This window comes from Ranitomeya imitator, chromosome 3, assembly GCF_032444005.1.
Source record: "Ranitomeya imitator isolate aRanImi1 chromosome 3, aRanImi1.pri, whole genome shotgun sequence".
Taxonomy (NCBI): Eukaryota; Metazoa; Chordata; class Amphibia; order Anura; family Dendrobatidae; genus Ranitomeya; species Ranitomeya imitator.
Genome location: NC_091284.1, coordinates 230,592,362 through 230,608,834, shown reverse-complemented (window position 1 = coordinate 230,608,834; position 16,473 = coordinate 230,592,362). Strand labels below are relative to the sequence as shown.

Sequence of the window (16,473 nt, the reverse complement as noted above, 5' to 3'; positions counted from 1 at the left end):
ACTGTCACCTCACGTACCGGAGCCACTGACGTGTGAAACCGGCCTTAGAGAGTTTGGCACCAAACGTAGATTCTCAGCTAGAGACATTGTTTGCTAGTAGAACTGTATGAACCAGAGCTAAATACTCATTAGGGGGAACTTGTATACAAATAACCTAACAGAATTATAATCTTAGAGAATTGTTAAATTTGTGAACCGCTGCGCTGCACCGCTGTAGGGGCCGCTTCTTGCAGCCATCTAATTACTCCCTTGCCCTTGGTTAACTCTTGGTTACCACAGGTCAGGCAAATTAAAGTGTATCTGATAGAACAAACTGGGCCTATAGCTTGTGCAGCGCAGGGGTCTTAGCCGACCAGGGCTAGGTGTGTGTGTGTGAAAGTTAACTGTGTTTCTTTCTTCCATTGTAAAGGTAACTCGGGTTCCGTTGTCAGTAAAAAGTAGTTCCTTGACAAATTGTCTGTAAGGGTATGTTTCCATGGGCCGGATTACATCCGGATTATCTGCGGATTGGATGCTGCGTACAGCCACAGCGTTCAACCCGCAGTGTCCAGATGTTACAGAATAGTGGAGGGGATTTTATGAAATCCCATTTCCACTATGCGTGTGAACACGCATCTGGCGGCCCCGCATTTCCGGATATGCGGTGCATCTTTTTAGAACGCAGCATGTCTGTTTACCTTGCCATGACGCTCCGTCTCCGCAAGGTAAATAACACAGTCCTATGTATGGGGTGTGGAGATTCGCACGCATAGTGGAGATGGGATTTCATGAAATCCCCTCCACTATGCTGTAATTTCTGGACGCTGCGGATTGAACGCTGTGGCTGTACGCAGCGTTCAATCTGCAGCTAATCTGAATGTAATCCGGCCCGTTCTTTGTCTTTGCTCATTGTATTCTGAGAGAGCCTACCCCGGTACACCGTCTACATCAGCATTGGAAGAACGCAGTGGTACTAAAACTGGCTGGATGTATGCTCCAGTTTTACTGCCAGCTCTAAATTAGCGCCTTGAAGCTCTGTTAAAAATATCTTGTGCATCCCTGACCTACAGAATTAGCAGTAAACAATACGTCTATAAATCTGTCCATTCTTGAGAGCAGAAAGGATTTTTAATATGATGTTAAATGTTCTAGTTTTTACAAGCACTTTATAATTTTCACCTCTTGTGATGTCCAGACTTAATCCTTTAAAGGTGCTGTTTGATGTAGGAAAAAAGGTGGACTTCTTCCCCCCCCCCCCAGAAACGGCAGCACGCTTAGCCCTGAATTGTATCTGGTATTACAGCTTATCTCCATGGGTCTGAGCAGTAATACTATGCACATGCCATGGCCAAAAGTTGCCTTGTTCCTGAAGAAAATTTTTTTTTATGCTCAAGTACGGTAATCTAAGGGTTAAGGTTTTACTTGTGGATTAGATTTCCTGCTCTCTGTCTGTGAAGATGTTATTGCAAGTATGGTAGTAACCTATATATTTTTTATGTTTTAGTATGGTGTCAGTTGCAGTAGCCTAAGCTCCATGCCCATCGTGACGTTTGTAATCAATGGTATTAGTTACAACTTAACATCTGAACAGTATACATTTCTGGTAAGTTCAATAAAAAGTTCCACATTAAAATGTTAACCTTCAGCTAGAACAGGCTGCATTGTTCCTTAAAGGAAACTTGCCAGCATGATTCACCCTCCTCCACGATCCATGGTCATGTTGCTCTCTGAAAGATAATGTCATCCACACTTTTACTTCTGCAATCCGTTGCTCCCTTACTGGAGAAACATGTTGTTTTTATTCATATCCAGATGACGTTTAAAGTGTCAGGCTGGAGACGCACTAGCGATTTTAAAATCGGTCCAATTTTGATGCAAGAGAGTCGGACGAGTGTAATGCAAGCGTCATGCGTTTTTTATGCAAGTACAATCCAATTTTTCACACCTAGCATCCGATTTACATCCGAATGCAGTTTGATTGCTATCTGACTGCAATGCGATTTTAACAAATTCTCTATGTCATTTACACATCATTTTCAAAGGAAATATTCTTCAAAACATATATATATATATATATATATATACTGTATATATAGATATAAATATATAATAGATAATAGACAGATGGATAGATAAAAGCCAGCAATTCATGGGCCACGTACAGTAAAATCAGAGACAGGTTAGAATATAGATACTGTATATACACATAGAATACATAGCTATATAGATGTCAGTGACACACACATATATATATGTATTTAAATTACATAGATAGAAGAAAAGCCGGCATCTCATGTGCTGTGTACTATAAAATCACTGCAGGAGCCAACAGGATAGAAGAGATGGATTACATACAGTAAATACAAATAAAATAGGTAGATATATAGATGTCTGTGACAAATACAATTAGTACAGTGTGTGTGCAGCTTACTGTACATGTATTTATTAATAAAAGATTATTTTTTGGAAAAAAATGGCGTGGGCTCCCACGTAATTTTCGTAACCAGCAGAGGGAAAGCCAATGGCTGGGGGCCGATGTTTATAGCCTGGGAAGGGGTAATACCCCCAGTATCCATGGCCCCTTCCTAGGCTATTAATATCAGCTCACTACTGTATACATTGCCCTTACTGGCTATTAAAATGGCGGACCCCAACAAGAAAATGATGTGGGGTCCCCCTATAATTAATAACCAGCAAAAGCTATGCAGACAGCTGTATGCTGATATTAATAGCCTAGGAAGGGGCCATGGATACTGCCCCCCAGGCTAAAAACATCAGTTCTCTACTGCCACAGAAAAGGGGCATCTCTAAGATGCGCCAATTCTGGCACTTAGCCTCGCTCTTCCCACTTGCCCTGTAGCGGTGGCAAGTGGGGTGATAGTTGGGGGGTTGATGTCACCTTTGTATTGTCAGGTGACATCAAGCCCTGAGGTTAGTAATGGAGAGGCGTCAATAAGATGCCCCCATTACTAACCCCATAGTCACACTGTAAATAAACACAGACACCCAGAAAAAAGTCCTTTAATTGAATGATACAAACTCCTTTAACATTCTTAATTAAACCTTACTAACGACCTTGCCTACTCCCCTGATGCCCTCATCATCTGCAAAAGAGGTAAAAAAAACAAACAACAATATTCCTCACCTTTCCGCAGAGATGCTTTTAATCCATTTGTCCCACAACGGGTCCAGCTTTGCTCAGTGTCTGCTCACGGTGTGCTCAGTGTCCCTCTGTGAACTGCTATTCCCTGTCTGAGGGCACCGTGAGCATGAGAAAGTTCACGCTGACGTTAGAAATGTGATGTGAGTTGATTGGCCGTGAACTCGCAGGACCTGTCAGACAGAACGGCGAGCAGGAGAACTTTCTCATGCTCGCGGAGCCATTCCTTTTACTGTCCTCATTATTACTTAACAATATATGCACTGCATATTGTACCACTGGGTTCCTTCTCCTAAGGAAATAGTAATTTCTACACTCTATTTGGATCTCTAGACAGCCCACTGAATCCATACCTTCATATACTGGTACAAGTGGATTTTGTGCATTTTTTCGTCAAAGAAAGACATTTCCCACATACCCTATTCATAGTCTGATGGCACAAAAACGGTCCTATACTTTACTTTATGGTGTAATAACTTTTTTGGATATGTTTAAAAAACATTCCTTTTTCTGCCTATTGGTGTGCAATTCCTTGGTACAATATCAAGTCTGATTATAGTCTTCCTCCTGCTGCTAATTTTGCAGATAACCATTCAGATCATCAATTGTACTATGTGTATGTGCCTTTTAATGAATCAGAAGCATCTGACTCCAACTCACCCCCTCGTAAAGACTTGCATCTAGAATCGGGGCCTTGGTCTATAGACTGGCAACTGACTAGGAGAGTATTAAATAAGATAGCTGTGGGGATAAGAAAAAACGAACTGTAGCTCCTAGATTTAGCACATTTTATTACATAAGTCGATAATACACATGAAAATAAGAAACTTTGTAATATATCTTATTAGAGAATTATGTTTCTTTCTCCTTTTGGATTGATCTTTTACTCTCAATTCATGGGTAATATCTGCATTCAGAGAACCGATTCTTCCTATTACTATTACTAGATAGGAGGTAGAAGTTGTAACTCTTAAAATTCTACCTAAGTGGAGGGAGAGGCTAGAGACAGACAGACAGACGACATTCTGCTGCAATTTCTGAGAATGACAGTTACAGTTCTGCATAGAACTTTATGAGCACCAACTGTCATCTCCTATCTCAGTAATGTAAATATCTGTATTGACTGAAGACAGATTTTATCCATGAATTAGTATTTTCAGAATGAATGGTTGGTCCTGGAGGAGAAAAAAATCAGATTTCTGAAATAACATATAGTACAAAGTTTATTATTTTTACGTGAACTACTGATTTCTGAGAAAATATTAAGTTACACATTAATTACGTTGGATTATGTAAACTTAATTTATGTTCAGTCTTTAGAATTAGCCAGAGTGGAAATATTGACACTGCTTCAGCATTGCTTGTTCATATTATACGACAAATGCGCTTAACATGCTCATATCTTTAACCCCTTACCGGCATCGGACGTACTATACCGTCCGATGCCGGCTCCCCTGCTTTGATGCAGGGCTCCGCGGTGAGCCCGCACCAAAGCCGGGACATGTCAGCTGTTTTGAACAGCTGACATGTGCCCGTAATAGGTGCGGGCAGAATCGCGATCTGCCCGCACCTATTAACTAGTTAAATGCCGCTGTCAAACGCAGACAGCTGCATTTAACCACCGCTTCCGGCCGGGCGGCCGGAAATGACGTCATCGCCGACCCCCGTCACATGATCGGGGGTCGGCGATGCGTCTGGATGGTAACCATAGAGGTCCTAGAGACCTCTATGGTTACTGATCGCCCGTCGCTGTGAGCGCCACCCTGTGGTCGGCGCTCACAGCACACGTGCAATTCTGCTACATGGCAGCGATCAGCAGATCGCTGCTATGTAGCAGAGCCGATCGTGCTGTGCCTGCTTCTAGCCTCCCATGGAGGCTATTGAAGCATGGCAAAAGTTAAAAAAAAAAGTTTAAAAAAATGTGAAAAAAATAAAAAAAACATAAAAGTTTAAATCACCCCCCTTTCGCCCCAATCAAAATAAATCAATAAAAAAAATATCAAATCTACGCATATTTGGTATCGCCGCGCTCAGAATCGCCCGATCTATCAAATAAAAAAAAGTATTAACCTGATCGCTAAACAGCGTAGCGGGAAAAAAATTCGAAACGCCAGAATTACGTTTTTTTGGTCGCCGCGACATTGCATTAAAATGCAATAACGGGCGATCAAAAGAACGTATCTGCACCGAAATGCTATCATTAAAAACATCATCTCGGCACGCAAAAAATAAGTCCTCAACCGACCCCAGATCATGAAAAATGGAGACGCTACGAGTATCGGAAAATGGCGCAATTTTTTTTTTTTTTAGCAAAGTTTGGAATTTTTTTTCACCACTTAGATAAAAAATAACCTAGTCATGTTTGGTGTCTATGAACTCGTACTGACCTGGAGAATCATAATGGCAGGTCATTTTTAGCATTTAGTGAACCTAGCAAAAAAGCCAAACAAAAAACAAGTGTGTGATTGCACTTTTTTTGCAATTTCACCGCACTTGGAATTTTTTTCCCGTTTTCTAGTACATGACATGCTAAAACCAATGATGTCGTTCAAAAGTGCAACTCGTCCCGCAAAAAATAAGCCCTCACATGGCCAAATTGACAGAAAAATAAAAAAGTTATGGCTCTGGGAAGGAGGGGAGCGAAAAATGAACACGGAAAAACGAAAAATCCCCCGGTCATGAAGGGGTTAAGGACTCACGCACACTAGATTATTACAGCTGCTTATAGAGCTTAATGTTTTCTTTTGTTCATTACTGTAGGAAGACCATTTTCTTAGTACCACTAATTATTATTAGTGCTTGGCAGTGTATAGTATCACAATTGTGATCCTTGACTACTATAACAAACATTGTCTGCTAGTGTAGCCCAACTATGTAACCGGAGTTTATCTACAAACTGATAAAATTCACACGTAAAAGGTTGGGTAGTAGTTAAGGTACTGTCACACTAGACGATATCGCTAGCGATCCGTGACGTTGCAGCGTCCTCGCTAGCGATATTGTCCAGTGTGACAGGCAGCAGCGATCAGGCCCCTGCTGTGCTGTCGCTGGTCGGGGAAGAAAGTCCAGAACTTTATTTCGTCGCTGGATCTCCCGTAGACATCGCTGAATCGGCGTGTGTGACACCGATTCAGCGATGTCTTTGCTGGTAACCAGGGTAAACATCGGGTAACTAAGCGCAGGGCCGCGCTTAGTAACCCGATGTTTACCCTGGTTACCATCGTTAAAGTAAAAAAAAACAAACACTACATACTTACCTACCGCTGTCTGTCCTCCAGCGCTGTGCTCTGCTCTCCTCCTGCTCTGGCTGTGAGCGTCGGTCAGCCGGAAAGCAGAGCGGTGACGTCACCGCTCTGCTTTCTGGCTGCCCGGCGCTCACAGCCAGACCAGAGAAGCAGAGCGCCGAGGACAGACGGCTGTAGGTAAGTATGTAGCGTTTGTTTTTTTACTTTTTAGGATGGTAACCAGGGTAAACATCGGGTTACTAAGCGCGGCCCTGCGCTTAGTTACCCGATGTTTACCCTGGTTACCGGGGACCTCGGGATCGTTGGTCGCTGGAGAGCTGTCTGTGTGACAGCTCTCCAGTGACCAAACAGCGACGCTGCAGCGATCCGGATCGTTGTCGGTATCGCTGCAGCGTCGCTATGTGTGACGGTACCTTAAGGTAAATGTATTATCTGTTGATATTTTGTGGACATTCTGTGACAAAGCTCTATTTGTAGAAGCTTGACAGCCCTTATTCCTCAGACAGACTTTGCACTAGTCAATCCCATTAGCATTTCACAGGGCTTCACTCTTTAATATCCTATACAGGGATCTTTACTTAACCATGGCACGGTGGCTCAGTGGTTAGCACAGCAGCCTTGCAGCACTGGTGTCCAGGGTTCAAACCACACAAAGGACAACATCTGCAAAGAGTTGTATGTTCTCTCTGTGTTTGCGTGGGTTTCCTCCCACATTCCAAAGACATACTGATAGGGAATTTAGATTGTGAGCCCCAGAATGCTGTAGATAAGCCCTGAAAGGCAGTGGCTGTAACTCGTATGGGCCAAACTTGGTGACAGGTTCCCTTTAAAGTATGTTTTTCTCTGAAACGCGGCAATGTTTCAGAGTCAAACATTCCTGGCTGAGATCAAGCAGCCAGTATCTAATACATGCTACTTGTCAATCGGGCATCATTTATTAGCGGTCAGCTTCTCTTTAAAGAAATAATGGAGCGCCCCCAGACACAGGGCCACGAATTCTCGGTACCGGGCCTCTCTGGTTCGGTTCTGAGGCTGTCACGGTGGCTAGACCCGGTCCGCGACCCTGCTAAGGGCCGTCCAATGAAGGTGGTGGTACAGTCTGTCAGGGGTTCGTGACGCCACCTGTGGTGTTCGGTCAGGGTGACCGACGCTGCTGTGGGGTCCGCTGGGGTGATGGAATGGCAGCTGGATGGTATAACTTCCCAAAGGTGAAGTATGTCCCCAGGGCTTCCCAGTAAGGTGGATGGTGATGGTGTGAGGTGCCGACAATAACGAGGACACAGGGTTGCAGTCTCTTTACCTCTTTACTGAAGACTTCAGGATCCTCAATCCAGAGCACGTTTAACAGGGCTATCAGAGACCGGCCGGTCCGATGGGCACATCCAGAGTTTCCTTCGCAGATGGAAATCGTTGCCTACCACTAGCGCCTGTGTGTTGTAGTCCTACCCTGCTGAGCATTCGGAATAGTCCTCACAACTGCTGTTCTCATTCGTTCGTTCTCTACAGCTCTCTCGTTCTTTGGTTCCAGATGTTACTAGTTTCTAACGTCCCCCAGGTATGTTATGGCTAGGACGCCACCCGTATGACGGGAAGGCTCAGAGCTCTTCCGGGACCCTAGAGACGCCCCTCTCCAAGCGTTGCCCCCTATGTCTTCGTAGGTGTAATAAGGTAGACAGCCAACCTATAATTAACTGTCCGGCGGAGTTTGAAGTAAGGCCTGAAGTCAGTTACTCCTGCGGTGTTCCGGCCACCGACTATGCGCCTCAGTAAGATGTTGCCTCTCTCTCTCGGCACGACTCCCACTGGCTCTCCTTTGTGCTTGATCTCGTTTACACTGTTCCACAATATCCTTCCCTTCGTGTCTCTCTCCTGGATACCGCCGCAGGGTGTGCAGGCGCGGTTCCGTTACGTTCTGTTCTGCTCGCTAGGCACCTGCCAGGTTCCCATGCCTGACAGGGACCCCCCTGTGCCCTCTCCCTGCAACACCCCCTGCCACGGGATGTTACCTAAATCCAACCCAGTCAGCTTCTGACTAACTTCCTCCCCAGCCCCTAGTTTTACCAATGTGAGGAGTGGCCCAATAAATAAAGCCTTTTTCTCCCCCTAGTGGCCGGAGTGTGAAGTGTAATGTGTTCTGGTGATACCTGGTCAGGAGAACTCCTTAGTGCCATCAGACGTACCGCCACTCTCCTTAGCGGCAGAGTGCCATACTGCAACGACCAGGTCTCTGGGGCACTGCACTCCCCCCCGGTTAAATCCAGTACTCCTGGACTGGGAAGAAGAACAACAATATAATACAGCAAAAGACATACAAAATTTTTGAAATGCTTAGAACAAGTAAATAGAAACGGTGCTTCCCTTTATGGGAGGTAAGGACACTTGAACGTTACAAACAAAAACAGGATTAAATATTTTTAAATAACATTTTGACTATAAATAACTCTCAGTACCCAGCCAGGTATTCTACTAAGTGCAAACTCTGATTTAACTTTTCCTTTAAGGGCGTATAAGCTGAACCCACTAAAGGCCTACTATAACATACTATATAAATAACTCAACTTTCCTTTCCGTTCTAACTTCACCAATGCAGGACCGCCTAGCTCCTTGGCTGGGCCTACTGTCATTGTGCCGACCATCTTTCTACATCTCTCAGGAGGACTCTCTCTCTCTAACCCCTACGGGTTCACTTCAAGCTTTCCTGTCCTCAGTCTCTGTCAACATTATCAAACTTTCTAAATTTTTAACATTATTAACGTTTCAACTTTTATTAAGGCAATCATGTAAACATTCCCTTTAAGAGGGACCCAAGTCTCTAGTGCAGATTCTCTCTCTGTCTGCAAGTTCACTGCAAGCAAGACCTTCTGCGTCATGTCTTCGCAAAGTCTTCTTTCGCTTGTAAAACCAGTAGGGAGCACCTTTAAGAAGGTGCAAACTATATACAAAAAACAGTTTTGGATACATTCACTGTTCATGATCCGGCAGTCTTTGGAACAATAATAACTCTGTGCAAAAGTAGAAAAAGAACTATAAACAATAGGGATCCCAGGTAAACAAAGGGATCCCTTTAAGAAATAACCCTGGATGGGTTGAAAGCAGAAAAACAGGAAACAGTTAAATAACTATGTACATTTGTCGGAGTTTCGAGGTTTAGTGCTGTAACTCAGGGGGTAGCACCGGTCGGAGTAGCCCAGCTGGATACTGGCAGCTACCAGGTGCCACATAAGGGGCTCCCTCACTCCAGATGGGGGCCTTATGGCTTTGCATATCTCTTTTCTCATCCGATGCGATATCAATGTCACTAATTGGTTGTTCAGGTATAATCTGGGTTCGAATGTCACTTTTGGTAGTAGGTTCAGTAGCGGCAATAATGCCCACTGTGGTAGTAGTATTAGGATTTGTCAGTTCAGAGTTAGTCTTAGTCATGGCAGCAGGTGGCGCTGCTACGGAGCTTATCAGTAGGTCTTCTGTCACTGGGGCAGGGTCGTTCTTCATACCTGCTTCAGATGCGGTCCCTCCGGTGCCGGCCTGCTCAGTCCCCGCTGGGATCGGGAACGCTGACTGCGGGGCCTTGCGCTGTGGCATCGTCATCTCTGTTTGCAGTATCTCGCTTTTCGGCAGGGCCTTGCTTTCTGGCTTCGGAGCGCTGGAACTTCTTTCTCGCTCCGGACCACACGAGGCTGCCGACAGACATCTGGTGAGGCCCCCGGTGACGATCTCCTTCCACCCGGCCTCAGTGCTCAGCTGAGTCCGCCGGAGTTGATGGCTGAGCTCGTCCACTCCGGCCTGCAGGAAGTCGGGGCCAACAGGTGACGCCTGGCCGCGGTATCTCTCTGGGTAGCTGGGGGAGTCCTCGGCTCCGACCCTACGCTCCGGTCTCGGGCGGCTTGTCATGGCGTCCTTCACGTGGGTCACTTCTTCTCCCTCCTTGTCCTTTTCCCGCTCTCTCCTTCGTGGGCGGTTTCGTTTTCTTTGTCTCCGCCCTCCACTGAGGATCAGGAGGCGGATCTCGGCTGCTGACGGACACGTCCTCAAAGTACAGAAATATTTAGATTGGGCGGCCATTACTTTTCACGCTCTTCAGCTTGCTCACGGCCACTTCCACGCCCTTCTTCTTCTCCTGCGCTCCTCGTGGCACGGCAATGGCGGCAGTTTTGGCAGAAATCTTGCGGCAGATAGCAATACACAGTCTTTGCAATAAATCACAGTTCAAACACGTTTCAATCACAGTTCCAAGGCACACATGACCTGCTTCTCTGGCTTAAGTACGATCCTGTTCGTGATGCCAAGTTGGAGCGCCCCCAGACACAGGGCCATGAATTCTCGGTACCGGACCTCTCTGGTTCGGTTCTGAGGCTGTCACGGTGGCTAGACCCGGTCCGCGACCCTGCTAAGGGTCGTCCAATGAAGGTGGTGGTACAGTCTGTCAGGGGTTCGTGACGCCACCTGTGGTGTTCGGTCAGGGTGACCGACGCTGCTGTGGGGTCCGCTGGGGTGATGGAATGGCAGCTGGATGGTATAACTTCCCACAGGTGAAGTATGTCCCCAGGGCTTCCCAGTAAGGTGGATGGTGATGGTGTGAGGTGCAGCCAATAATGAGAACACAGGGTTGCAGTCTCTTTACCTCTTTACTGAAGACTTCAGGATCCTCAATCCAGAGCACGTTTAACAGGGCTATCAGAGACCGGCCGGTCCGATGGGCACATCCAGAGTTTCCTTCGCAGATGGAAATCGTTGCCTACCACTAGTGCCTGTGTGTTGTAGTCCTACCCTGCTGAGCATTCGGAATAGTCCTCACAACTGCTGTTCTCGTTCGTTCGTTCTCTACAGCTCTCTCGTTCTTTGGTTCCAGATGTTACTAGTTTCTAACGTCCCCCAGGTATGTTATGGCTAGGACGCCACCCGTATGATGGGAAGGCTCAGAGCTCTTCTGGGACCCTAGAGACGCCCCTCTCCACGCATTGCCCCCTATGTCTTCGTAGGTGTAGTAAGGTAGACAGCCAACCTATAATTAACTGTCCGGCGGAGTTTGAAGTAAGGCTTGAAGTCAGTTACTCCTGCGGTGTTCCGGCCACCGACTACGCGCCTCAGTAAGATGTTGCCTCTCTCTCTCGGCATGACTCCTACTGGCTCTCCTTTGTGCTTGATCTCGTTTACACTGTTCCACAATATCCTTCCCTTCGTGTCTCTCTCCTGGATATTGCCGCAGGGTGTGCAGGTGCGGTTCCGTTACGTTCTGTCCGCTAGGCACCTGCCAGGTTCCCACGCCTGACAGGGACCCCCCTGTGCCTTCTCCCTGCAACACCCCCTGCCAAGGGATGTTGCCTGAATCCAACCCAGTCAGCTTCTGACTAACTTCCTCCCCAGCCCCTAGTTTTACCAATGTGAGGAGTGGCCCAATAAATAAAGCCTTTTTCTCCCCCTAGTGGCCAGAGTGTGAAGTGTAATGTGTTCTGGTGATACCTGGTCAGGAGAACTCCTTAGTGCCATCAGACATACCGCCACTCTCCTTAGCGGCAGAGTGCCATACTGCAACGACCAGGTCTCTGGGGCGCTGCAATAACATTTACTATATGTCTGCTTTAGATCACCATCTATATACATAATTGTCTAAGGGGTACTTCCGTCTGTCTGTCTATCCTTCTGTCACGGTTATTCGTTCGCTGATTGGTCTCGGCAGCTGCCTGTCATGGCTGCCGCGACCAATCAGCGACAGCCACAGTCCAATTAGTCCCTCCCCTACTCCCCTGCACTCACTGCCTGGCGCCCACTCCGTAGTCCCCACCGCTCACACATGGTTAATGGCAGCGGTAACGGCCCGCGGTGTAACCCTGTGTGTCCCCAACTATTTACTATTGATGCTGCCTACGCAGCATCAATAGTAAAAATAGGTCATGTTAAAAATAATTTTAAAAAAACCTGCTATACTCACCCTCCGCCACCTTTCCAGCTCCTCGCCACGCTCCCGGGACCGCTCCATTGCAAGCGGCAGCTTCCGGTCCCTGGGACTGCAAGCTGCCGCTTGCAATGGAGCGGTCCTGGGAGCGTGGCGAGGAGCGGCAAAGGCGGCGGATGGTAAGTATAGCAGGACTTCCAACGGGCTATAGGTGAGTATATGTTTTTGTTTTTTTTAAGTCTCTATACTACGTGGCTCTGTGCCGGGCAATATACTATGTGGCTGGGCAATATACTACGTGATTGGCCAATATACCGTACTACGTGGGCTGTGCTATATACTATGTGGCTGGGCAATACGTGACTGGGCAATATAGTATGCAATATAGTATGTGGCTGGGCAATATAGTACGTGACTGGGCAATATAGTACGTGGCTGGGCAATATACTACGTGGCTCTGTGCTGTATACTACGTGACTGTGCAATATACTACGTGGCTGGGCAATATACTATGTGGCTGGGCAATATACTACGTGGCTGGGCAATGTACTACGTGGCTGGGCAATATACTACGTGGCCTGGCAATATACTATGTGGCTGTGCAATATACTACGTGGCTGGGCAATATACTACGTGGCTGGGCAATATACTACGTGGCTGGGCAATATACTATGTGGCTGGGCAATATACTAAGTGGACATGCATATTCTAGAATACCCGATGCGTTGGAATCGGGCCACCATCTAGTCCTTTTATAAACTTCCCTTTATTTTCACAGGTTGTTAAAAGACCTAAAAGTTTAGCAACAATTTTTCACTTTTTTTTCAACAAACTTTTCAAAGCCTATTATTGCATGAACGTTTTTACTTTGAGGTTAGTTTGAGACTCCCATATGTCAAAAACCCTAGATAGACTCTATTTTAAACCCTGCACCCCTCAAATAATTGAAAACATCATCCATAAACTTTAACTCTTCAGATGCTTCATAGGTATAATAACCATATAGTGGAATGAAAAAAACTTAAATTGTATTTTTTTTCCATTGAAATATTGCTTTAGTCTCGTTTTTTGTACTTTCACAGGAGGTAATAGAAGAAATTGGCCCACAAATTTCTCTTCTATGCAGTAGTACCCAACATGTGATCAAAAACTATTATTTAGGCACGCAGCAGGGCTTAGAAGGAAAGTAATGGAATTTTTCTTTTGGATGAAATACATTGCAGACTCCATTTTGCTTTTGCAAAGCGATTCAAATGCCAAAACAGCAGAAACCCCTACTAGTGACCCTAATTTGGAAACTACACCCTGTAAGGCCAGGTACCGGAAAAATCGGTACCGGAATTATCCGTGTCCGTGTGCCGGTGCGTTTCTGTGGCACATCAGTGTGGCACACGTGTGGCACACGTGTGCCCACTGGGTACCACACGCACCGTGCCGGAGACAGAGCTAAAGTTTAGCGCTGTCCCCTGCATCGTGCTGAAGCCCCATTCATATCTTCCCTGCAGCAGCGTTTGCTGTAGAGAACATATGAATAATAGTGTGTAAAATCCAGATCCAGGTCCCCACCCCCCTCCCACCCCCTGTGCGCCCCCCCCCCCCCCCGCTGTGATTAAAATACTCACCCAGCTCCCGGCTCCCTCGCTGCTTCCTGTCCTGGCCGCACCTTGTACTGTATGAGTGGCCACGTGGGGCCGCTCATTTACAGTAATGAATATGCGGCTCCACCCCTATGGGAGGTGGAGCCGCATATTCATGATTGCAATCGGCGGCCCCACGTGACCGCTCATACAGTACAAGGTGCGGCCAGGACAGGAAGCAGCGAGGGAGCCGGGAGCTGGGTGAGTATTTTAATCACAAGGGGGGGGGGGGGGGGGGCGCACAAGGGGTGGGAGGGGGTGGGGACCTGGATCTGGATTTTACACACTATTATTCATATCTTCTCTACAGCAAACGCTGCTGCAGGGTAGATATGAATGGCGGATTCAGCACCAGTGGGGGGGACAGCGCTTAATGTAGCGCTATCTCCTGCATAGCACACGGACTGCACACGGACAATGTCCGTGTGCAGTACGTGTTTTACACGGACCCATTGACTTTAATGGGTCCGTGTAATCCGTGCGCTCCCACGAACACTGACATGTCTCCGTGTTTGGCACACGGAGACACGGTCTGCAAAAAATCAATGACATCTGCACAGATGCATTGATTTTAATGTGTCTACGTGTATCAGTGGCTCCGGTATGTGAGGAAACTGTCACCTCACGTACCGGAACCACTGACGTGTGAAACCGGCCTAAGGCCTCATTCACATGTCCATGTGTCATGTACGCTTTCTATCCGTATTTTTCTCGCACAGAACACACACCCATTATAATTTATTCTGCTATTCACCTGTCTGTGTTTTTCATGGACCGTGTGTTTCTGCAAAAATCCCAGAGACATGTCCATCTTTTCCCAGCAGCACAGATGAAAATTGGCAACACAAGTCTATGGGTCTGTGAAAAACACGGACAGCACACAGATGTCATCCATGAGTCATCCGTGTCTGTTCATGTTTAACATTGCAAAGGAAAGAAGAAGCGTTGTACTTTCTCTACCGTACTTATTTTTGTGAAAAACACTGATGAAACGCTGATGACATACTGACCAAACACTGATGACACCAGTACCATTTTTTTGCATACGTGAAAAAACCTCCCGTCTGAATGAGGCCTGGCAGGTTCATCTAGCAATGCCGGAAACATTTGGAACACAAAGATGCGTCACAGAATGTTATAATTCTAAGGTGCGAGAAGTTCAGAACCTTCACCACAAGTAATATCATTAAGAAATTGACATTCCTCTGGAAATTGGAAATTCATCTATGGATGTTGTGTCTATTTTGGCCCAACAGGTGTTTTCTAGAAAAATTGGATGGTGCAGAGTGAAAACTGCATATATGCCATTGTAGTGGCCCAATAAATTGTGGCCAGCTTATCCTTCTGGAGACACAGACCTCACAAATTATTACTTGGGTTCTCCCCACTACAGTAGTGCCATATATGTGGACGCTAACTGCTCTCTGGGCACACTGCTGGGCTCAGAAGGGAGTTAAAGGGGGCATTTCTCATTGGGAGCCAGTATATTGCTAGATATGTTTTTCGGGTGCCATGTTGCTTTTCCTGATGCTTTGTGCTGCTAGTAAAATGGAAACCTCTTAAGGTACCTTCACACATAACGATATTGTTAACGATATCGTTGCTTTTTGTGACGTAGCAACGATATCGTTAATGAAATAGTTATGTGTGACAGCGACCAACGATCAGGCCCCTGCTGGGAGATCGTTGGTCGCTGAATAAAGTCCAGAACTTTATTTCGTCGCTGGACTCCTACTGACATAGCTGGATCGGCGTGTGTGACACCGATCCAGCGATATCTTCACTGGTAACCAGGGTAAACATCGGGTAACTAAGCGCAGGGCCGCTCTTAGTAACCCGATGTTTACGCTGGTTACCATCCTAAAAGTAAAAAAAAAACAAACACTACATACTTACCTACAGCCGTCTGTCCTCCAGCGCTGTGCTCTGCTCTCCTCCTGTACTGTCTGTGAGCGTCGGTCAGCCGAAAAGCAGAGCGGTGACGTCACCGCTCTGCTTTCCGGCCGCTGTGCTCACAGCCAGAGCAGGAGGAGAGCAGAGCACAGCGCTGGAGGACAGACGGCTGTAGGTAAGTATGTAGTGTTTGTTTTTTTTTACTTTTAGGATGGTAACCAGGGTAAACATCGGGTTACTAAGCGCGGCCCTGCGCTTAGTTACCCGATGTTTACCCTGGTTACCGGCATCGTTGGTCGCTGGAGAGCGGTCTGTGTGACAGCTCTCCAGCGACCAAACAGCGACGCTGCAGCGATCCGGATCGTTGTCGGTATCACTGCAGCGTCGCTTAATGTGAAGGGGCCTTTAGGCTGCCGTCACACTAGCAGTATTTGGTCAGTATTTTACATCAGTATTTGTAAGCCAAAACCAGGAGTGGAACAATCGGAGGAAAAGTATAATAGAAACATATGCACCACTTCTGTATTTATCACCCACTCCTGGTTTTGGCTCACAAATACTGATGGAAAATACTGACCAAATACTGCTAGTGTGACGGCAGCCTTATTGTTCCATTCACTGATAACAGACCTGAGTGAGGGCTTATTTTTGCAAGAAAATTCTGTT

General features: G+C 46.5%; 1 protein-coding gene across 1 annotated transcript in view; it reads left to right on the top strand.

The window, feature by feature from the left end:
• The window catches only part of CTSE (cathepsin E), a 76,825-nt gene that overhangs the window by 49,902 nt on the left and 10,450 nt on the right, over positions 1-16,473 (top strand). Inside the window, exon 8 of the mRNA XM_069760101.1 lies at positions 1,484-1,582. Within this exon, the coding sequence (XP_069616202.1) occupies positions 1,484-1,582 (99 nt within the window). The remainder of the gene's footprint in view (positions 1-1,483; positions 1,583-16,473) is intronic.